This window comes from Rhinoraja longicauda, chromosome 34 (assembly GCF_053455715.1).
Source record: "Rhinoraja longicauda isolate Sanriku21f chromosome 34, sRhiLon1.1, whole genome shotgun sequence".
NCBI classification, from domain to species: domain Eukaryota; kingdom Metazoa; phylum Chordata; class Chondrichthyes; order Rajiformes; family Arhynchobatidae; genus Rhinoraja; species Rhinoraja longicauda.
The window spans coordinates 17557179-17580610 of NC_135986.1; the positions used below are offsets into that span (position 1 = coordinate 17557179).

Genomic DNA, 23432 nt, shown 5'->3' on the forward strand with positions numbered 1-23432 from the left:
GACCAAAACTGTACGCAATACTCCAGGTGTACCTGATAAGAGAGACAATCAACTCATTGCTCTTTGATCTGCACAGCAGTGCTAACTGATAAGAGAGACAATCTCAGACGTAGTCGGGAAGGTGCTAACTGACTACAGCATATTGGGACCGGGACTAATGCCTTTAGGAATGTGTCTTTGATCGACACAGCATAAAACATCTGGTCCAGTCTTTTTTGTTTGGAATGGGCGCTCAGGACTGACAAGTATAGTGATATACTTGCTGTGGTCCTGCCATTCCCACCGGCTGATATAGTCAAGCTTGTGTTGGTTTACCTAACCCGTTGTGTGTTGTCTGTTTTAAGAAGAAGCAAACTTTTAACAGTTACTAGACCAAGTGGACCTGTTGGGCCTAAACCTCTCCTGCATTGCTGCAGCACCCTCTCCTCCCCACCTCCCCATCCCCCTCAACCCCACCCTCCCTCCCTCTCTCCCCCATCACTCCCCTCCTTCCCCTCCCCCCTTTCCCCTTCCCCCACTCCATCCCCCTCAACCCCCCTTATCCCCCTCCCTCCCTCCCCCCTCCGTCCCTAGGAGATTGATTTTAACTTTAAAATGTGAATAACTTTAACAATATAACACCGATTTCAATGAAACTTCTTCCATTAGCACCAAAGGGACGACGGTGAGTAAGGTGGGACTAAAATTGTCGCGCTGTCGTGTACCGTTTTGGCTGTAATTCAGGTACAAACAAACAAACAAACAAGAGTTTTAGTGTATAGATAATAACGAGGGTTACCTGTACTTCACGAGCTTGCCGCTAAGGGAAGGAGGAGAGGCACCAATCCACAAAGCCGGAGTAACTCAGCGGGACAGGCAGCATCTCTGGAGAGAAGGAACGGGTGACGTTTTGGGTCGAGACCCTTCTTCAGACCCAGTCCTTCTCTCCAGAGATGCTGCCTGACCCGCTGAGTTACTCCAGCATTTTGTGTCTACCTTCGATCTGCAGTTCTTTCCTACACATGATTACAATCGATCCATTTACAGTGTTCGGATACATGATAAGAGCGGCACGGTGGCGCAGCGGTAGAGTTGCCGCCTTACAGCGAATGCAGCGCCGGAGACTCAGGTTCGATCCTGACTACGGGCGCCGTCTGTACGGAGTTTGTACGTTCACCCCGCGACCTGCGTGGGTTTTCTCCGAGATCTTCGGTTTCCTCCCACACTCCAAAGACGTGCAGGTTTGTGGGTTAATTGGCTGGGCAAATGTAAAAATTGTCCCTAGTGTGTGTAGGATAGTGTAAGTGTGCGGGGATCGCTGGGCGGCGCGGACTCGGTGGGCCGAAGGGCCTGTTTCCGCGCTGTATCTCTAAATCAAAAAAAAATCTAAATCTAAAAAAATAACGTTGAGTGCAAGGTCAATCCAGGGAAAGTCCATTCAAGGATAGTCTGAAGAAGGGTCTCGACCCGAAACGTCACCCATCCCTTTTCTCCTGAGATGCTGCCTGACCCGCTGAGTTACAGTAGACAATAGACAATAGACAATAGGTGCTGGATGCCATTCGGCCCTTCGAGCCAGCACCACCATTCAATGTGTAAGAAAATAACTGCAGATGCTGGTACAAATCGAAGGTATTTATTTCACCTCATATTTCATATTTCGCTTGGGCAGCTTGCAGCCCAGCGGTATGAACATTGACTTCTCCAACTTTAGATAGTTCCTCTGTCCCTCTCTTCCCCTCCCCCTTCCCAGTTCTCCCTCTATCTTCCTGTCTCCACCTATATCCTTCCTTTGTCCCGCCCCCCTGACATCAGTCTGAAGAAGGGTCTCTACCCAAAACGTCGCCCATTCCTTCTCTCCTGAGATGCTGCCTGACCTGCTGAGTTACTCCGCCATTCAATGTGATCATGGCTAATCATTCACAATCAGTACCCCGTCCCTGCCTTCTCCCCATACCCCCTGACTCTGCTATCATTAAGAGCTCTATCTAGCTCTCTCTTGAAAGCATCTAGAGAATTGGCCTCCACTGCCTTCTGAGGCAGAGGCTGAGTTACTCCAGCATTTTGTGTCTACCTTCAATTTGAACCAGCATCTGCGGTTATTCCCCTACTCAAGGATAGTCCGAGAGTCACCAAAGAGGTAGATAGCAGTTCAGGACTGCTCTGGTTGTGGTAGGATGACTCAGCTTCTTGTGTCCTATCTTCGGTTTAAATCAGCATCTGTAGTTCCTTCTCACACATTCTGTCTGTTGTTGTTAAAGGTCGAGGTGCCGCAGTCACACCAACAGTGCTGGGAACGTGAGTGACACAGAGACAACCAGGAAGAAGAGGAAGGTAGGGATGTGTTTTAATTGATCTAGAACACAGATCAGTCCAGCACAGGAACACTGACCCTTCGGCCCGCAATGCCCCTGCCGAACATAATCCCAAGATGAACTCATTTTAGAGACACCGCGCGGAAACAAGCCCTTCAGCCCACCGGGTCCGCGCCGACCAGCGATCCCTGCACACTATCTCCATCCTACACACACTAGGGACAAGTTACATTTATACCATGAGCCAATTAACCTACAAACCTTTGTAGTGTGGAAGGAAACTGAAAGTCTCGAATAAAAGTCACGGGGTAAACGGGGTAATCAATCACACAATCATGCTTTATTAGCCAAGTGTGTTTCGCAACATACGAGGAATTTAATTTGCCATACAGTCATACCAATAAAGATCAACAGGAAACACAAAGCACATTTGAACGTGAACGTCCACCACAGCGACCCCTCCACATTCCTCACTGTGATGGAAGGCGACACAAAAGTTCAATCTCTCCCCTTCTTTGTCCTCCCGCGGTCGGGGACCTCCAACCTTCTGTTGACGGGACGATCTTGGCTCCCGTAGCCGGCGGCGGGCCTTCCTCGTCGGGGCAATCAAGCTCCTGCATCGGGGGGAGGGGCCGGGCCATCTGACCCGGGTCGGGACCAGGCGAACGTCATGCGGCTTTTGGAGCTCCCCGACATCGGTCTCAACCTGTGTCTCTGGCGCCGCAGGACAGCTGCACCACCATAATGTTCTCTGTCTGCACATGATCCGTATCACGCAATTCCCTGCATATCCACAAGTCTCTCTGAAAGCCTCTTAAACCCCACTATCGTATCTGCCTCCACCACCACTCCTGGCAGTGCGTTCCAGGCACCCACCAGTGTAAAGAAAACCTGCCTGGTGCATCTCCTTTAAACTTTGCCCCCTCACCTTTCCCTTTCCATGTACCTGTTCAAATGTGTTTTAAATGTTGTTATTAAAAAAAAACATAGAAAATAGGTGCAGGAGGAGGCCGTTTGACCCTTCGAGCCAGCACCGCCATTCATTGTGATCACGGCTGATTGTCCACAATCAGTAACCCGTGCCTGCCTTCTCCCCATATCCCTTGATTCCACTAGCCCCTAGAGCTCTATCCAGCTATTAAATTCATTCAGTGAACAGGCCTCCTGTGGCAGAGAATTCCACAAATTCACTACTCTGGGTGAAACAGTTTTTTCTCATCTCAGTTTTAAATGGCCTCCCCTTTGTTCTTAGATTGTGGCCCCTGGTTCTGGACTCCCCCAACATTGGGAACATTTTTCCTGCATAGAAACATAGAAACATAGAAAATAGGTGCAGGAGTAGGCCATTCGGCCCTTCGAGCCTGCACCGCCATTCAATATGATCATGGCTGATCATCCAACTCAGTATCCTGTACCTGCCTTCTCTCCATACCCCCTGATCCCTTTAGCCACATCTAACTCCCTCTTAAATATAGCCAATGAACTGGCCTCAACTACCTTCTCATATCATATCATATCATATATATACAGCCGGAAACAGGCCTTTTCGGCCCACCAAGTCCGTGCCGCCCAGCGATCCCCGTACATTAACACTATCCTACACCCACTAAGGACAATTTTTACATTTACCCAGCCAATTAACCTACATACCTGTACGTCTTTGGAGTGGCATAGAATTCCACAGATTCACCACTCTCTGTGTGAAAAAAAAAGCATCTAGCTTGTCCTTTTATAGTTTTATAGTCCCTGCCTCAACTACCTCCTGTGGCAGCTTGTTCCATACACCCACCACCCTCTGAATGAAATGTTTCCCCTCAGGTTCCTATTAAGTCTTTCATCCCCTCACCCTAAACCTATGTCCTCTGGTTCTCGATTCCCCTACTCTGGGCAAGAGTCTGTGCATTCACCACATGATCTTAGACACTGTACAACTTCATTCCTCATCCTCCTGCGCTTCAGGGAATAGAGTCCTAGCCTGCCCAACCTCCCCCTATAGCACAGGCCCTCGAGTCCAGGCGAACATCCTCGGAAATCTCTGCACCCTTTCCCAGCATTCAACACCTTTTCTAGAGCAGTGTGACCAAAACTGCAAGACTGTGCAATGTTTTATATTGTGTAAGAAGGAACTGCAGATGCTGGTTTAAACCGACGACGGACACAAGAAGCTGGAGTAACTCACCGGGACGGGCAGCATCTCTGGAGAGAAGGAAAGGGTGACGTTTCGGGTCGAGTCTGAAGAAGGTTCTCAACCCGAAACGTCACCCATTCCTTCTCTCCAGAGATGATGCCTGTCCCGCTGAGTTACTCCAGCGTTTTGTGTCAAGTCAAGTCAAGTTTATTTGTCACATACACATACACGATGTGCAGTGAAATGAAAGTGGCAATGCCTGCGGATTGTGCAAAAAATAATAATTACAGTTACAGCATATAAATTTAAGTTAATACAGAGAAGACAAAATTTAGTCCCTGGAGTTATAGAAGTTAACAGTCCTGATGGCCTGTGGGAAGAAACTCCGTCTCATCCTCTCCGTTTTCACAGCGTGACAGCGGAGGCGTTTGCCTGACCGTAGCATCTGGAACAGTCCGTTGCTGGGGTGGTAGGGGTCCCCCATAATGTTGCTAGCTCTGGATCTGCACCTCCTGATGTATAGGTCCTGCAGGGGGATGAGTGTAGTTCCCATGGTGCGTTCAGCCGAACACACTACTCTCCGCAGGGCCTTCCTGTCCTGGGCAGAGCTGTTCCCAAACCAGACTGTAATGTTGCCGGACAGGATGCTCTCTACAGCCCCAGAGTAGAAGCAATGAAGGATCCTCAGAGACACTCTGAATTTCCTCAGCTGTCTAAGGTGGTAAAGGCGCTGCTTTGCCTTACCCACTATCTACATACAATCCAGCTCTTGTATTATTTTTGCCAGCTAATGAAATCAAGTATCTTCGTATCAGCGTGTCTTGGCGAAAGGTCGCTTGTTCATTTCCCTCTGCAGATGCTGCCTGACCCGTTATCTCTCCAGCACTTGGTTTTTGACTCAGGAGTCTAGCGATCACGGCACTATTGTCGTACCTATGCTGCCACCTTCAGGTGTACATGGGACGGTACAACAAGGTCACTCTGTTCCTCTGTACAATATAGTTTAGAGACACAGGCTGGAAACAGGCCCTTCGGCCCATCGAGCCCACACCGACTAGGATTGCCAACTGTCCCGTATTAGCCGGGACATCCTGTATTTTGGTTTGTCCCGTACGGGACCGCCCTTGTCCCGTATTAGTAGGGTTGCCAACTTCCTCACTCCCAATTAAGGGACAAAGGGTGACGTCACCGCCCCCCACGTGACCTCACCCAGCCAGCGGCCACGTGCTCCCACTCCACCAATGGCGGCCGCCCGGGCCAGGGGGGGCAGGTTGCATAGCAACCTCCGTTAGGCGGCGCCCGGGCCTCCGGACCTCTGCTGTAGGTCTGGACAGTGTAGTCGGAAACAAACTGCAGATTAAAATCGAAGGTAGACACAAAATGCTGGAGTAACTCAACGGGGGTACTCCAACATTTTGTGTCTACCTCTGGACAGTGTAGGCCCGGGCGCCGGGATGTAGAGGTTGCGTGGGAACCCGCCTCCCGGCCTGGGCGGCCGCCATTGGTGGAGCGGGAGCACGTGGCCGCTGGCTGGGTGAGGTCGCGTGGGGCGCGGGGCGGTGATGTCACCTTGTCCCGTATTTGGGAGTGAGGAAGTTGGCAACCCTAACGCTGACCATCGATCACCCGTTCACACTAGTTCTATGTTATCCCACTTTCTCATCCACTCCCTACACACTAGGACTAGGACACTATTCCTTGGAGCGCAGGAGGGTGCGGGGTGATCTTATAGAGGTGTACACAATCATGAGGGGAATAGATCGGGTAGACGCACAGAGTCTCTTGTTCAGCGGAGGGGAATTGAAAACTAGAGGACATAGGTTTAAGGTGAAGGGGGAAAGATTTGATAGGAAGCTGAGGGGTAACTTTTCACGCAGAGAGTGGTGGGTGTATGGAACCAGTTGAGGCAAGGACTATCGCGATGTTTAATAAGCAGTTACACAGGTACATAGATAGGACAGGTTTAGAGGGATATGGGCCAAACGCAGGCAAGTGGGACTAGTGTAGGTGGGGCATGTTGGTCAGTGTGGGCAGGGTGGGCCAGAGGGCCTGTTTCCACACTGTGTCACTCTATGACACTAGGGGCAATTTACTGATGTCCAGTTAACCAGACAAACCCGCACGTCTTTGGGATGTGGGAGGAAACCCACACAGTAACAGAGAGCACGTACAAACCCCACACAGACAGCACCCGAGACCAATAAACAATAGACAATAGGTGCAGGAGGAGGTCATTCGGCCCTTCGAGCCAGCACCGCCATTCAATGTGATCATGGCTGATCATCCACAATCAGTACCCCGTTCCTGCCTTCTCCCCATACCCCCTGACTCCGCTATCCTTAAGAGCTCTATCCAGCTCTCTCTCTCTCTTTGGTTTCGCCGATGTAAAGAAGTTGACATCTGGAGCAGCGGATACAATAGATGAGATTGGAGGAGGTGCAGGTGAATTGGCCTCCACTGCCTTCTGAGGCAGAGAATTCCACAGATTCACAACTCTGACTGAAAAAGTTTTTCCTCGTCTCCGTTCTAAATGGCCGACCCCTTATTCTTAAACTGTGTGGTCCCTGGTTCTGGACTCCCCCAACATTGGGAACATGTTTCCTGCCTCTAACGTGTCCAACCTCTTAATAATCTTATACGTTTCGATGAGATCCCCTCTCATCCGTCTAAACTCCAGCCCGGGTCTCTGACGTTGTGAGGCAGCAGCTCGACCAGCTGCGACAATGTGCCCTGCCTCTCGTGCCACGATGGGGTCCTGTTCCTCGAAAACAGCCCATGTTGTGATTTGTCTTTGTGCTGCTAAAGCCACGTCATTTGCAGATGTGTCAAGAAACTCGGGTTGAAAAGACATTTGTGTTTATGTCCTTTATTCAAGTAGATGTGGGGCACAGATGTAGGAAAGATGGAGCTCTAACCTCACAGCGCCAGAGACCCAGGTTTGATCCTGACCATTTAAATAAAATAAATGTTTAAATATAAAAGTTTTATTCCAAAGAAAAACATACAAACATACAAACATACTAAGCCAGAACTTGAGGAGCAGCCCCTTCAGATACTGGAACAGGGGCTGTAACCTCACGCACTCTGTATACAAACGGTACACGGTCTCCTCCTCACCGCAGAAGTGACAGGCGGCAGACGAGACCGTGAACCGGCTCAAGTACCTGTTACAGGCTATAGCCTTATGCAACACTCTCCACCCCAGGTCCCCGATGTTGTCTGCGTTGAGTTTGCACGTTCTCCCTGTATCCTGCTTGAGTTCCCTCCGGGTGCTCCGGCAGCCACTATAAAATTATAAAAGGACTGGACAAGCTCAAGTCAAGTCAAGTTTATTTGTCACATACACATACAAGACGTGCAGTGAAATGAAAGCTCGCCCACAGTCCAGCAATAGAGCAATAAAAATAAACAATTTCACACACACAAAACCAACACAAAACAAACAAAAAGAAACATCGATCACAGTGAGTCTCCTCCAGTCACCTCCTCACTGTGATGGAAGGCCAGAATGTCATTTCTCTTCCCCTGCCGTCTTCTCCCGCGGTCAGGCTGTTGAAGTTGCCACGTTCCAGGCCGCGCCGGACGGTGAAAGGTCCGGATGCAGGAAACATGTTCCCAATGTCGGGGGGAGTCCAGAACCAGGGGCCACAGTCTAAGAATAAAGGGGCGGCCATTTAGAAACATAGAAACATAGAAAATAGTGCAGGAGTAGGCCATTCGGCCCTTCGAGCCTGATGGGCCCCATGGCTGATCATCCAACTCAGTATCCCGTACCTGCCTTCTCTCCATACCCCCTGACCCCTTTAGCCACAAGGGCCACATCTAACTCCCTCTTAAATATAGCCAATGAACTGGCCTCAACTACCTTCTGTGGCAGAGAATTCCACAGATTCACCACTCTCTGTGTGAAAAAAAACTTACCATTTAATACCAAAGATACTAGAGGAACAAGATAGACCACTCGACCCTAAAAACCGTAGTACGTCACGGCGCCATTTTAGTAGGCAGAAACTTGCAGAAACATTTAAAAATAAAAATAACAAAAACATGAGTTGATAGATGAGATATATTCTGCATTTTAATGGTGTCATCACACATACTGTTCCCCCACAATACTGATTACACTGCGAGAGGCAGAGCGAACGGCGGGTTGTGCTTACTAAAATGGCTCCTTTGCGTACTACACTTCAGTATAGGCGATTTCAACGGAGTGGTCCATCTTGTTCCTCTGGTATCTTTGTTTAAAACTGAGATGAGAAAAAAAACGTTTTCACCCAGAGAGTTATGAATTTGTGGAATTCTCTGCCACAACTACCTCCTCTGCCAGATGGTTCTATTTGCTCACCACCCTCTGCGTGAGAAAGATGACCCTCAGGTCCCAATTAAATCTTTCCCCTTTAACCTCAACCGAGAAGGCACTTTAGGATAATAGACAATAGGTGCAGGAGGAGGCCATTCAGCCCTTCAAGCCAGCACCACCATTCAATAGACAATAGACAATAGGTGCAGGAGGAGGCCATTCGGCCCTTCGAGCCAGCACCGCCATTCAATGTGATCATGGCTGATCATTCTCAATCAGTACCCTGTTCCTGCCTTCTCCCCATACCCCCTGACTCCGCCATCCTTAAGAGCTCTATCTAGCTCTCTCTTGAATGCATTCAGAGAATTGGCCTCCACTGCCTTCTGAGGCAGAGAATTCCACAGATTTACAACTCTCTGACTGAATTTTTTTTTCCTCATCTCAGTTCTAAATGGCCTACACCTTATTCTTAAACTGTGGCCCCTTGTTCTGGACTCCCCCAACATTGGGAACATGATTCCTGCCTCTAACGTGTCCAACCCCTTAATAATCTTATACGTTTCGATAAGATCTCCTCTCATCCTTCCAAATTCCAGTGTGTACAAGCCTAGTTGATCCAGTCTTTCAACATATGACAGTCCCGCCATTCCGGGAATTAGTAAATCTAGTAAATCTACGCTGCACGCCCTCAATAGCAAGAATATCCTTCCTCAAATTTGGAGACCAAAACTGCACACAGTACTCCAGGTGCGGTCTCACTAGGGCCCTGTACAACTGCACACAGTACTGCAGGTGTGGTCTCACTAGGGCCCTGTACAACTGCACACAGTACTCCGGGTGCGGTCTCACTAGGGCCCAGTACAACTGCACCCAGTACTCCAGGTGCGGTCTCACTAGGGCCCTGTACAACTGCACACAGTACTCCAGGTGCGGTCTCACTAGGGCCCTGTACAACTGCACACAGTACTCCAGGTGCGGTCTCACTAGGGCCCTGTACAACTGCGCACAGTACTCCAGGTGCGGTCTCACTAGGGCCCTGTACAACTGCTCACAGTACTCCAGGTGCGGTCTCACTAGGGCCCTGTACAACTGCACACAGTACTCCAGGTGCGGTCTCACTAGGGCCCTGTACAACTGCACACAGTACTCCAGGTGCGGTCTCACTAGGGCCCTGTACAACTGCAGAAGGACCTCTTTGCTAAGTAGTTATGTAGAAACAAGGAGCCTTAGTGCTTAGGGCTAACGGGATCAAGGGATATGGGGAGAAAGCAGGAACGGGGTACTGATTTAGGATGATCAGCCATGATCACATTGAATGGCGGTGCTGGCTCGAAGGGCCGAATGGCCTGTTGCATCTATTTTTCTATGTTTCTAGCCACAGATGCTAGTTTAGTTTTAGAGATACAGCATGAAAACAGGCCCTTCGGCCCACCGGGTCCACGCCAGCCATCGACCTCCCGGTGGCGCAGCGGTAGAGTTGCTGCCTCACGGCGCCAGGGACCCATCCTACAGTTAAAAAAGGCCCAACTTGCCCACACCGGCCAAAGTCCCACCTACACTAGTCCCACCAGCCTGCGTTTGGCCCATATCCCTCCAAACCTGTCCTATCCATGTACCTGTCTAATTGTCTCTTAAACGTTGCGATAGTACCTGCCTCAACTACCTCCTCCGGCAGCTCGTTCCATACACCCACCGTGTGAAAAAGTTACCCCTCAGATTCCTATTAAATCTTTCCTCTCTCACCCTAAAACCTATATCCACTGGTTCTCGATTTCCCTCCTTTGGGCAAGAGACTCTACCCAATCTATTCCTCTCATGATCTTATACACCGTCTCAACCTCCTGCGCTTCATGGAATAGAGACCCAGCCTGCTCAACCTCTCCCTGTAGCTCAGGCCATCGAGTCCTGGCAACATCCTCATAAATCTTCTCTGCACCCTTTCAAGCTTGACAACATCTTTACTATGACATGGTGCTCAGAACTGAACACATTACTCTAAATGCAGCTCTCTTATACAACTGCAACATGACCTCCCAATTTCTATACTCAAAACTCTGACTGATGAAGGCCAATGTGCCAAAAGACTTTTTGACCACCTCATGATGCCACTTTCAATTAACTATGTACCTGCACTCCTAGATCCCTCTGCTCTACAACACTCCCTGTCTACCTGTGACGCCACTTTCAATTAACGATGTACCTGCGCTCCTAGATCCCTCTGCTCTACAACACTCCCTATCTACCTGCGACGCCACTTTCGACGAACTATGTACCTGCGCTCCTAGATCTCTCTGCTCTACAACACTCCCTATCTACCTGTGAAGCCATTTTCAACAAACTGTGTACCTGTGTACCTGCGCTCCTAGATCCCTCTGCTCTACAACACTCCCTATCTACCTGTGACGCCACTTTCGATGAACTATGTACCTGCGCTCCTAGATCCCTCTGCTCAATGTCGGAGAACCATACAAAGCCCTAAACGGGCTTGCCCCCCCCATATCAAAAACCTTCTAACCCACCACTCTATCTCCAGGCCCCTCAGGTCGGACGACTTGGGGCTACTGACTATCCCGCGGTCTAGGCTTAAGCTCAGGGGTGACCGCGTTTTTGCAGTTGCAGCTCCTAGACTGTGGAACAGCATCCCTCTCCCCATCAGAACTGCCCCCTCCATCCACTCCTTTAAGTCCAGGCTCAAAACCTATTTCTACTCCCTAGCGTTTGAGGCCCTCTGAGGGGGCGCTGTGAACTGTTTATGTATGTGCTGTTATGTTTGTGTGCCATTGTATGTTCGTTTCTTAGTACCTGAACTGATGTACAGCACTTTGGTCAAAGTGGGTTGTTTTTAAATGTGCTGTACAAATAAACTTGACATGCAAAAGGATTGTCCTTTTCCGCCGTTGCAGTGTAATGACGAATTAACGTTTAGAATGTTTTATTTCATGTACAGAAAGAGAGAAAGAGTGCCCAAGTTGACAAAGCAGGTGGCAGGCTGCATACCGCAGGTGATTCTGATTATTATACACTGTCCCTGGTCCTCTGAGTCCGATGTACAATGGACCTGTTTGGAGTATTGTGAGCAATTTTAGGCACCATATCTGAGGAAGGATGTGCTGGCTCTGGAGAGAGGATCCAGAGGAGGTTTACAAGAATGATGTGTAGGTGCTGGTTTAAACCGAAGATAGACACAAAAAGCTGCAGTAAATTCAACGGGACAGGCAGCATCTCTGGAGAGAAGGAATGGGTGACGTTTCGGATCGAGACCCTTCTTTACAAGAACGATCCCAGGAATGAGTGTGTTAACCTATGATGAGCGTTTGTGGGCACTGGGCCTGTACTCGCTGGAGTTTAGAAGGATGAGGGGGGTCCTCATTGAAACGTACAGAATAGTGAACGGCCTGGATAGAGTGGATGTGGAGAGGATGTTTCCTCTAGTGGGAGAGTCTGGCCTCAGAATTAAAGGACGTTCTTTTAGGAAGGAGATGAGGAGGAATTTCTTTAATCACACGGTAGTGAATCTGTGGGATTCTTTGCCACAGATGGCTGTGGAGGCCACAAGTCAGTGGATATATTTAAGGCAGAGATAGACAGATTCTTGATTAGTGCGGGTGTCAGGGGTTATGGGGAGAAGGCAGGAGAATGGGGTTAGGAGGGAGAGAAAGATCAGCCATGATTGAATGGCGGAGTAGACTTGATGGGCCGAATGGCCTAATTCTACTCCTATCACTCATGACCTCATTGAAACGTACCGAATAGTGAGCTGCCTGGATAGAGTGGATGTGGAGAGGATGCTTCCACTTATGTACCAAACACGATAGTTTTGGAGCCTTATTATATGTAGCTTAGTGTTAGTTTAGTTTAGAGATACAGTGCGGAAACAGGCCCTTCGGCCCATGGAGTCTGTGCCGACCAGCGATCACCCCATACACTTGTTCTAATACTACCCACAAGGAACAATTCGCAGAGGGCCAGTTAACCTACAAACCTGCGCGTTTTTGGAGTGTGGGAGGAAACTGGAGTACCCGGTTGGAGCTTTAGAAGGATGAGAGGGGACCTCATTGAAACTTGCCGAATAGTGAGCGGCCTGGATAGAGTGGATGTGGAGAGGATGTTTCCACTAGTGGGAGAGTCTAGGACCAGAGGGCACAGCCTCAGAATTAAAGGACGTTCCTTTAAAAAGGAGACGAGGAGGAATTTATTCAGTCAGAGGATGATGAATCTGTGTAATTCAATGCCACAGGCGGCTGAAGAGGCCAAGTCAGTGGGTATTTCTAAGACTGAGTTTGACAGATTCTTGATCAGTGCGAGTGTCAGGGGTTATGGGGAGAAGGCAGGAGAATGGGGTTGAGAGGGAGAGACAGATCAGCCGTGATTGAATGGCAGAGTAGACCTGATGGGCAGAATGGCCCAATTTTGCTCCTATAACATATGAACACCTGGAAGAAACCCACGCAGTCTCAGAGAGAACGTCCAAACCTGCACGTCTTTGGAGTGTGGGAGGAAACCGGAGCGCCCGGAGAAAACCCACGCAGGTCACGGGGAGAACGTACAAACTCCGTACAGACAGCACCTGTAGTCAGGATCGAACCCGGGTCTCTGGCACTGTGAGGCAGGACGAACTCTACCACCGTGCCACAAATTTATCTTAGTTTAAAGCTTTCCACACTGTTGTGTTAGTGCATAAAATCATCTACCAGTCCTCACCCGAGCAAACCAGTCGTCATTGAACTGTAGTGTTTAAAGATGCAGCGCGGAAACAGGCCCTTCGGCCCATCGAGTCCGCACCGACCGTCGATCCCCACACACTAACACTACCCTACACACACTGGGGACAATTTGTACATTTACACCGAGCCAATTCACCTGCAAACCTGTACGTCTGTGGAGTGCGGGAGGAAACCAATGATCACGGAGAAAACCCACGCAGGTCACGGGGAGAACGTGATATAGATATAGATGAGATGGTCAGATGGGCGGAGCAGTGGCAGATGGAATTTAATCCTGAAAAGTGCGAGGTGATGCACTTTGGCAGAAATAACTTGGTAGAGGGAGTACACCATGAATGGAAGGACCCTAGGTAAGACAGGGGTACAGAGGGACCTTGGAGTACAGGTACACAAGTCCTTGAAGGCAGCAGGACAGGTGGACAGGGTGGTTAAAAAGGCATATGGGTTACTGGCCTTCATTAGCCGGGGCATCGAATATAAAAGTAGGGGGGTAATGATGGAATTGTACAGAACACTGGTGAGGCCACAGCTGGAGTATTGTGTACAGTTCTGGTCACCACATTATAGAAAGGATGTGATAGCTTTGGAGAGGGTGCAGAGGAGATTCACCAGGATGCTGCCAGGGATGAAGGGCCTCGGCTATGAGGGGAGACTGGGCAGACTGGGGTTGTTTTCCCTGGAGCAGAGAAGGTTGAGAGGGGACATGATCGAGGTGTACAAGATCATGAGGGGCATAGATAAGGTAGATGGCGGGGAACTTCTTCCACTGGTGGAAGGTTCAACAACGAGGGGACATAGATACAGGGTAAGGGGAGGGAGGTTTCGGGGTGATGTGAGAAAGAACTTTTTCACCCAGAGGGTGGTTGGAGTCTGGAACTCACTGCCTGGGGTGGTGGTGGAGGCGGGAACACTCACAACGTTTAAGAGGCATTTAGGATGGGCACTTGAAATGCTACAACATTCAGAGCTACGGTCCAAATGTGGGAAAATGGGATTTAAATTAGACTGCGTTTGGTAACGGGCGGCACGGACACGATGGGCCGAAGGGCCTCTTTCTGTGCTGTAGGACTCTATGACTCTATAACGTACAAACTCCGTACAGACAGTAGTTGGGATGGAACCCGGGGCACTGGCACTGTGAATTAGCAACTCTAGTGCTGCACCTCCGTGACGCCCAGTTCCACTATTCCAGCATCTTTCTTTCTTTTTCCCACAAGGCAAGATGACCAACCGAGATGCCCTTTCCCGCCGTGAAGGTGTGAAGGAGCAATCTGACCATCATCGCCACAGCCCCGGCTCACCAGAGGCAGCAGGAGGAGGAATCTTCAGCTTCCTCAGCAGGTTTGGCCATTGATTGTGTTCTTGTGATTGATTTATTATAGACAATGGGTGCAGGAGGAGGCCACTCGGCCCTTCGAGCCAGCACCGCCATTCAATGTGATCATGGCTGATCATTCTCAATCAGTACCCCGTTCCTGCCTTCTCCCCTGACTCCGCTATCCTTAAGAGCTCTATCTAGCTCTCTCTTGAATGCATTCAGAGAATTAGCCTCCACTGCCTTCTGAGGCAGAGAATTCCACAGATTCACAACTCTCTGACTGAAAAAGTTTTTCCTCATCTCAGTTCAAAATGGCCGACCCCTTATTCTTAAACTGTGTGGCCCCTTGTTCTGGACTCCCCCAACATTGGGAACACGTTTCCTGCCTCTAACGTGTCCAACCCCTTAATAATCTAAAATGTTTCGATAAGATCCCCTCTCATCCTTCTAAATTCCAGCGTATACAAGTCTATTAATTGATTGATTGAAAGATACAGCATGGAAACAAACAGGCCCCTCGGCCCACCGTGTCCACACCGACCATCGATTTACAAGAACGAGACGTTTAGGAGAACGATCCCAGGAATGAGTGGGTTAACATATGATGAGCGTTTGTCAGCACTGGGCCTGTACTCGCTGGAGTTTAGAAGGATGAGGGGGGACCTCATTGAAACGTACGGAAGACGATACATGATTCCAATCGTGCTGTCCAGAGTGGACAGATACGGGATGCAGGGAATAACGATCAGTGTAAGATAATGTCCGATTAATGATAGTGCCAGGGTCTCCAATGATAGACAATAGACAATAGGTGCAGGAGGAGGCCATTCGGCCCTTCGAGCCAGCACCACCATTCAATGTGATCATGGCTGATCATCCACAATCAGTACCCCGTTCCTGCCTTCTCCCCATACCCCCTGACTCCGCTATCCTTAAGAGCTCTATCTAGCTCTCTCTTGAATGCAATCAGAGAATTGGCCTCCACTGCCTTCTGAGGCAGAGAATTCCACAGATTCACAACTCTCTGACTGAAAAAGTTCTTCCTCATCTCAGTTCTAAATGGCCGACCCCTTATTCTTAAACTGTGGCCCCTGGTTCTGGACTCCCCCAACATTGGGAACATGTTTCCTGCCTCTAACGTGTCCAACCCCTTAATAATTTTATACGTTTTGATAAGATCCCCTCTCATCCTTCTAAATTCCAGCCCGGGTCTCTGACGTTGTGAGGCAGCAGCTCGACCAGCTGCAACACTGTGCCCGCCCTCTAGTCCTGGCAACATCCCCGTAAATCTTCTCCGCACACGAGGGTCTCCAACGAGGTAGATGGGAGTGTAGGAATTGACCTGCAGACGCTGGTTTAAACCGAAGATAGACACAAAGAGCTGGAGTAACCCAGTGGGACAGGCAGCATCTCTGGAGAGAAGGAATGGGTGACGTTTCGGGTCGAGACCCTTCTTCAAACTGGTTAGGGATAAGGGAAACGAGAGGTATAGACAGTGATGTGGAGAGATAAAGAACAACAAATGTAAGATATGCAAAAAAAGTAACGATGATAAAGCCGTTGTTTAGATTTACATTTAGAGATACAGCGCGGAAACAGGCCCTTCGGCCCACCGGGTCCGTGCCGCCCAGCGATCCCCGCACATTAACACTATCCTACACACACTAGGGACAATTTTTACATTTACCCAGTCAATTAACCTACAAACCTGTATGTCTTTGGAGTGTGGGAGGAAACCGAAGATCTCGGAGAAAACCCATGCAGGTCACGGGGAGAACGTACAAACTCCGTACAGACGGCGCCCGTAGTCAGGATCGAACCTGAGTCTCCGGCGCTGCATTCGCTGTAAGGCAGCAACTCTACCGCTGCGCCACCGTGCCGTTTGTTGGGTTAGCTGTTTGCTGGGTGAAAACGAGAAGCTGGTGCGACTTGGGTGGGGGAGGGATGGAGAGAGAGGGAATGCTGGGGCTACCTGAAGTTGGAGAAGTCAATGTTCATACCGCTGGGGTGTAAGCTGCCCAAGCGAAATATGAGGTGCTGTTCCTCCAATTTGCGTTTGGCCTCACTCTGACAATGGAGGAGGCCCAAGACAGAAAGGTCAATGTGGGAATGGGAAGGGAATTAAAATCAGGTGGGTCCAGACCTCTAGTTGGTCAGGATCGTTCTCTAGTTGTTGTTGGGATGGTTCAGTTGCCTGATCACATCCGATCCTGTTGGTGGTCCTGTTGGGGCGATCGTTGGTGGGCATCGACCCGGTTGGGCTGAAGGGCCTGTTTCCCCCCCCGTCTGTATCTCTGAAGTTTAAAGTGCCTGATCTTGAAGGGGTTGGACACGTTAGAGGCAGGAAACATGTTCCCAATGTTGGGGGAGTCCAGAACCAGGGGCCACAGTTTAAGAATAAGGGGTCGGCCATTTAGAACGATGAGGAAAAACTTTTTCAGTCAGAGAGTTGTAAATCTGTGGAATTCTCTGCCTCAGAAGGCAGTGGAGGCCAATTCTCTGAATGCATTCAAGAGAGAGCTGGATAGAGCTCTTAAGGATAGCGGAGTGAGGGGGTATGGGGAGAGGGCAGGAACGGGGTACTGATTGAGAATGATCAGCCATGATCACATTGAATGGCGGTGCGTACAGGCTCGAAGGGCCGAATGGCCTCCTCCTGCACCTATTGTCTGTTGTTAATTGCTGATTGTTCTCCTTTGCAGCATCTTTGTTCCATTCTCCCTGGTTTTTGGCACAAGGCGACCACGCTAAACCTCTGGCGCCTCGAGGGGAAAGGAGCGACCAAACCAGGGGGCTTAAAGTATTAATCTCCACGCTGAGACGGTCTGGGCTGAACCTTGCGTCACACTTCATTCCAGTCGCGTTTGGAAGCTGCTGCGATTATCTCTGGCGGCTATGGGATTTGCAATTGGAATGGTGCCGATGTTGTGCCCGTCTCTGTTCGATGTTGTCGTCGTGAGTGTTTTCCGGGCAGAAGTTTTGCCCGAGGTTTATTCTCTCTCTCTATGTTGCCGCGGACGTTGGGAAGATGGGGGGCGGGGGGAGGAGGTTGGACTGATCCAGTCCTCCATTCGTGCCCCCCACCCTCCTCCCCACCTTTTCTTTACAACCCAGAACTAACTCCCACATAACCAGCCATCCCCTGCCACCCCAAACCGTCTTCGATCTGTGGGCCGGTCGAGGTTTGTGCTCTTCCCTCTGTACCAGGGAGTACTGGAGATCGGGGGGATGGGGGGGGGAGGAGGTGGACTGACTTAATCCAGCCCTCCTCTGATTTCACCCCCCCTCCCCTTCCCACCATTTCTTTTACAATCCTGGAATAGCATCTGCAAGACAACCCATCTACTGCCACTCAGGTTGCCAACTTCCTCGCTCCCAAATAAGGGACAAGGTGACGTCACCGCCCCGCGCCCCACGTGACCTCACCCAGCCAGCGGCCACGTGCTCCCACTCCGCCAATGGCGGCCGCCCGGGCCGGGAGGAGGGTTGCTACGCACCCTTCATTAGGCGGCGCCCGGGCCTACACTGTCCGGGATTACAGCGGTCCCCGGGCCTGCAGTGTCAGGGCCTACAGTGTCAGGGCCTACAGTGTCAGGGCCTACAGTGTCAGGGCCTACAGTGTCAGGGCCTACAGTGTCAGGGCCTACAGTGTCAGGGCCTACAGTGTCCGGGCCTACAGTGTCCGGGCCTGCAGAGTCCGGACCTGCAGTGTCCGGGCCTGCAGTGTCCGGGCCTACAGTGTCAGGGCCTACGGTGTCAGGGCCTACGGTGTCTGGGCCTACAGCACTGTCCAGGCCTAATATGGGACAAGGGCGGTCCCGTACAGGGCAAACCAATTTAGCCCAAAATGCAGGATGTGCCGGCTAATACAGGACAGTTGGCAACCCTAACTGCCACCCACCTAACTCCCTGCTTTTACGCTGGAGATGGGAGGTGGGGCAGGAGTCTGGTTAGTTTCCCCGCCCCCCCCCCCCCCCCCCTTGTCTGACCCAAGGAATACTGAAGTCCCAAGTTAACATTGTCCGCGGTAGCTCTCCCATCAGGGCCTTGGCCAAGAATCGAACCAGCTGCACGCTCGGTCCACGTTCGCTAATGTAGCCTTGCGTTGGAACGATTCCCGGCCCGTCTCTGAAACTTCCCCCCGCTCCGCTGAATCTGTCCGCTCTTGGAATGATGTTGCCTGTTAAAGTTGCACGCAGTTGTACCGTTTGTTGAATGCCGAATAAAACTCTTTGGAGGATCTTACGGATGTATAAAATCGTGGGAGGGATAGATCGGGTAGAAGCAATGCCTTCTCGATCAGGCAGGTAAGACTATGGAGATACGGCAGCCCAGCGACCAGCGATCGCCCAGCTGTTATCAGACAACTGAACCATCCTACCAACAACTAGAGAGCAGTCCTGACCTCCCATCCATCCCATTGGAGACCCTCGTGTGCAGAGAAGATTTACGAGGATGTTGCCAGGACTCGAGGGCCTGAGCTACAGGGAGAGGTTGAGCAGGCTGGGACTCTATTCCATGGAGCGCAGGAGGATGAGGGGTGATCTTATAGAGGTGTACAAAATCATGAGAGGAATAGATCGGGTAGACGCACAGAGTCTCTTGCCCAGAGTGGGGAATCGAGGACCAGAGGACATAGGTTTAAGGTGAGGGGGGGGAAATTTAATAGGAACCTGAGGGGCAACTTTTTCACCACACATGTCGGTGGGTGTATGGAACGAGCTGCCAGAGGTAGTTGAGGCGGGGACTATCGCAATGTTTAAGAAACATTTAGACAGGTACATGGATAGGACAGGTTAAACCGTACTGTTAACAATCCTAACTACGATCCTGACTACGGGTGCTGTCTGTACGGAGTTTGTACGTTCTCCCCGTGACCTGCGTGGGTTTTCTCCGAGATCTTCGGTTTCCTCCCTCACTCCAAAGACGTGCAGGTTTGTGGGGTAATTGGCTGGGCGTATGTGTAAATTGTCCCTAGTGTGTGTAGGGTAGTGTTAGTGTGTGGGGATCGCTGGTCGGTGCGGGCCCGGTGGGCCGAAGGGCCTGTTTCCGCGCTGTATCTCTAAACTAAACTCAGTGCTAGGGTAACTCAGCGGGTCAGGCAACATCTCTGGTTATAGACACAAAGTGCTGCAGTAACTCAGCGGGTCAGGCAACATCTGGTTATAGACACAAAGTGCTGCAGTAACTCAGCGGGTCAGGCAACATCTCTGGTTATAGACACAAAGTGCTGCAGTAACTCAGCGGGTCAGGCAACATCTGGTTATAGACACAAAGTGCTGCAGTAACTCAGCGGGTCAGGCAACATCTGGTTATAGACACAAAGTGCTGCAGTAACTCAGCGGGTCAGGCAACATCTGGTTATAGACACAAAGTGCTGCAGTAACTCAGCGGGTCAGGCAACATCTGGTTATAGACACAAAGTGCTGCAGTAACTCAGCGGGTCAGGCAACATCTGGTTATAGACACAAAGTGCTGCAGTAACTCAGCGGGTCAGGCAACATCTCGAGAGAAGGAATGGGGGACGTTTCGGCTCAAGACCCTTCTTCAGACTGATGTCAGGGGAGAGGGGGGTGCGTAGATAAGGAAGTGTAAGGTGTGAAAACTGGACAAGGAGATCAAGGAAAATGTAGAATAGATCACTGTTAGCTGGGAGAAGGTGACAACAAAGCAAATAGAGATAAAATTAAGTTGGTGACGGTAAGACTGGTGGGAGAACTGGGAAGGGGGTGGGATGGAGAGAGAGGGAAAGCAAGATCTACTTGAAGTTAGAGAAGTCAATGTTCATACCGCTGGGGTGTGAGCTGCCCAAGCGAAATATGAGGTGCTGTTCCTCCAATTTACGCTGGGCCTCACTCTGACAATACTTGAAGTTAGAGAAGTCAATGTTCACTTGAAGTTAGAGAAGTCAAAGTCTGAAGAAGGGTCCTCAGTCTGAAGAAGGGTCTCGACCCGAAACGTCACCCATTCCTTCTCTCCCGAGATGCTACCTGACCTGCTGAGTTACTCCAGCATTTTGTGAATAAATCGATTTGTACCAGCATCTGCAGTTATTTTCTTAGAGAAGTCAATGTTCACTTGAAGTTAGAGAAGTCAATGCAGCAACTCTGGAGAATTGGGACTATCTGCAGCAATGTAGCCCTGTTCCTGTGTCGCACTGTTCTATGTTCTGGCAGTTTCACTTCATTTCTCTGTAGGAACTCGTCTAAAGTCGTCCAAATCAGTCCAAGAGTTTGAGGAATTCTGTTAACGCAAATAACCTTAAATGATAATTGGGTTCCTGTTTCAGCCTTAATAATTGGCACAGGATTAACAAACCATTGCCCTAGAAACCGTCGCTGTCTCCAAAACAGCCACAATCGACCTGAATGGAGTAATCATTGTGGAGTTTCCACCGTTTAATACAGCACGGGAACAGGCCCTTCGGCCCACAATGTCCGTGCCGAACATGAAGCCAACTTAAACTGATCTCTCCCTGCACATGATCCATATCCCTCCGTTCCCTGCATATCCATGTGCTTGTCCAAAACCCTCTTAAACACCACTATGGTATCTGCCCCCACCACCACCCCTGGCCCCCACCACCCTCTGTGCAAAAAAAAAACTTGTCCTGCCCATCTCCATTAAACTTTCCCCCTCTCACCTTAAAGCTAAGCCCTCTAGTTTAGTTTTAGAGATACAGCGCAAAACCCCCTCTCACCTCAGATCAATCCTGACCATGGGTGCTGAGTTTGTACGTTCTCGCCTTGGCCTGCGTGGGTTTTCTCCGGGTGCTCTGGTTTCCTCCCACACTCCAAAGACAAGAGGGTGGTGAACCTGTGGAGTTCTTTGCCACAGAAGGCTGCGGAGGCCACAAGTCAGTAGATATATTTAAGGCAGAGATAAATAGATTCTTGATTAGTATGGGTGTCAGAGGTTACGGGGGAGAAGGCAGGAGAATGGGGTTGGGAGGGAGATGTAGATCAGCCATGATTGAATGGCGGAATAGACTCGATGGGCTGAATGGCCTAATTCTGCTCCTGTTCCTTGTGACCTTAAAAATATCCACTGACTTGGCCTCCACAGCCTTCTGTGACAAAGAATTCCACAGATTCACTGCCCTCTGACTGAAGAAATTCCTCATCTCCTTCCTTGAGTTATAGACAATGAAACTCACCAGGATGCCAATGGGACTCGTACAAGGACTGGGGTATTTTGTTTTTACAGGCATAAGTACAATTATACTTCTGGGCACCATGTTACAGCAAATATATTGTCAAGCTTGAAAGGGTTCAGAGAAGATTTACGAGGATGTTGCCAGGACTAGAGGGTGTGAGCTACAGGGAGAGGTTGAGCAGGCTGGGTCTCTATTCCTTGGAGCGCAGGAGGATGAGGGGTGATCTTATAGAGGTGTACAAAATCATGAGAGGAATAGATCGGGTAGAGGCACAGAGTCTCTTGCCTAGAGTAGGGGAATCAAGGACCAGAGGACATAGGTTCAAGGTGAAGGGGAAAAGATTTAATAGGAATCTGAGGGGTAACTTTTTCACACAGAGGGTGGTGGGTGTATGGAACGAGCTGCCGGAGGAGGTAGTTGAGGCTGGGACTATCCCAACGTTTAAGAAACAGTTAGACAGGTACATGGATAGGATGGGTTTGGAGGGATATGGACCAAGCGCAGGCAGGTGGGACTAGTGTAGCTGGGACATGTTGGCCGGTGTGGGCAAGTTGGGCCGAAGGGCCTGTTTCACACTGTATCACTCTATGACTCTCATACACAAGAATTAAGATCTTTGAATGTTTTAAGCAATGATATATCATTGGGTCCCACCGTAGTTGATAGTGAGGTAGATTTTCAAAGTCTACAGAGAGATTTGGGCCTTTTGGAAGGGTGGGCTGAAAGATGGCAGATGGAGTTTAATGCTGATAAGTGTGAGGTGCTGCATTTTGGTAGGACAAATCAAAATAGGACGTACAGGGTAAATGGTAGGGAATTGAGGAATGCAGTGGAACAGAGGGATCTGGGAATAACTGTGCATTGTTCCCTGAAGGTGGAATCTCATGTGGATAGGGTGGTGAAGAAGGCGTTTGGTATGCTTGCCTTTATAAATCAGAGCATCGAGTATAGAAGTTGGGATGTAATGTTGAAATTGTACAGGGCATTGGTGAGGCCGAATCTGGAGTATGGTGTGCAGTTCTGGTCGCCAAATTATAGGAAGGATGTCGACAAAATGGAGAGGGTACAGAGGAGATTTACTAGAATGTTGCCTGGGTTTCAGCACTTAGGCTACAGAGAGAGGTTGAACAGGTTGGGTCTTTATTCTTTGGAGCGTAGAAGGTTGAGGGGGGACTTGATAGAGGTTTTTAAAATGTTGAGAGGGACGGACAGAGTTGACGTGGGTAGGCTTTTCCCTTTGAGAGTGGGGAAGATTCCAACAAGGGGACATAGCTTCAGAATTGAGGGACAAAGGTTTAGGGGTAACATGAGGGGGAACTTCTTTACTCAGAGGGTTGTGGCTGTATGGAATGGGCTTCCGGTGGAAGTGGTGGAGGCTGGCTCGATTTTATTATTTAAGAGTAAATTGGATAGGTATATGGATAGGAGGGAATTGGAGGGTTATGGTCTGAGTGCAGGTAGATGAGACTAGGTCAGGGAGAATGGTCGGCGTGGACTGGTAGGGCCGGACAG

General features: G+C 49.9%; 1 protein-coding gene across 1 annotated transcript in view; it reads left to right on the forward strand.

Annotated features, from left to right (window-relative positions):
* The window catches only part of majin (membrane anchored junction protein), a 75405-nt gene extending 57163 nt beyond the window's left edge, over positions 1-18242 (forward strand). The window contains exons 7-10 of the mRNA XM_078428059.1: positions 2241-2313; positions 11670-11724; positions 14664-14787; positions 17467-18242. Of these exons, the coding sequence (XP_078284185.1) occupies positions 2241-2313; positions 11670-11724; positions 14664-14787; positions 17467-17515 (301 nt within the window). The 3' untranslated portion in view covers positions 17516-18242. The remainder of the gene's footprint in view (positions 1-2240; positions 2314-11669; positions 11725-14663; positions 14788-17466) is intronic.
* The last annotated feature ends 5190 nt before the right edge of the window (positions 18243-23432 follow it).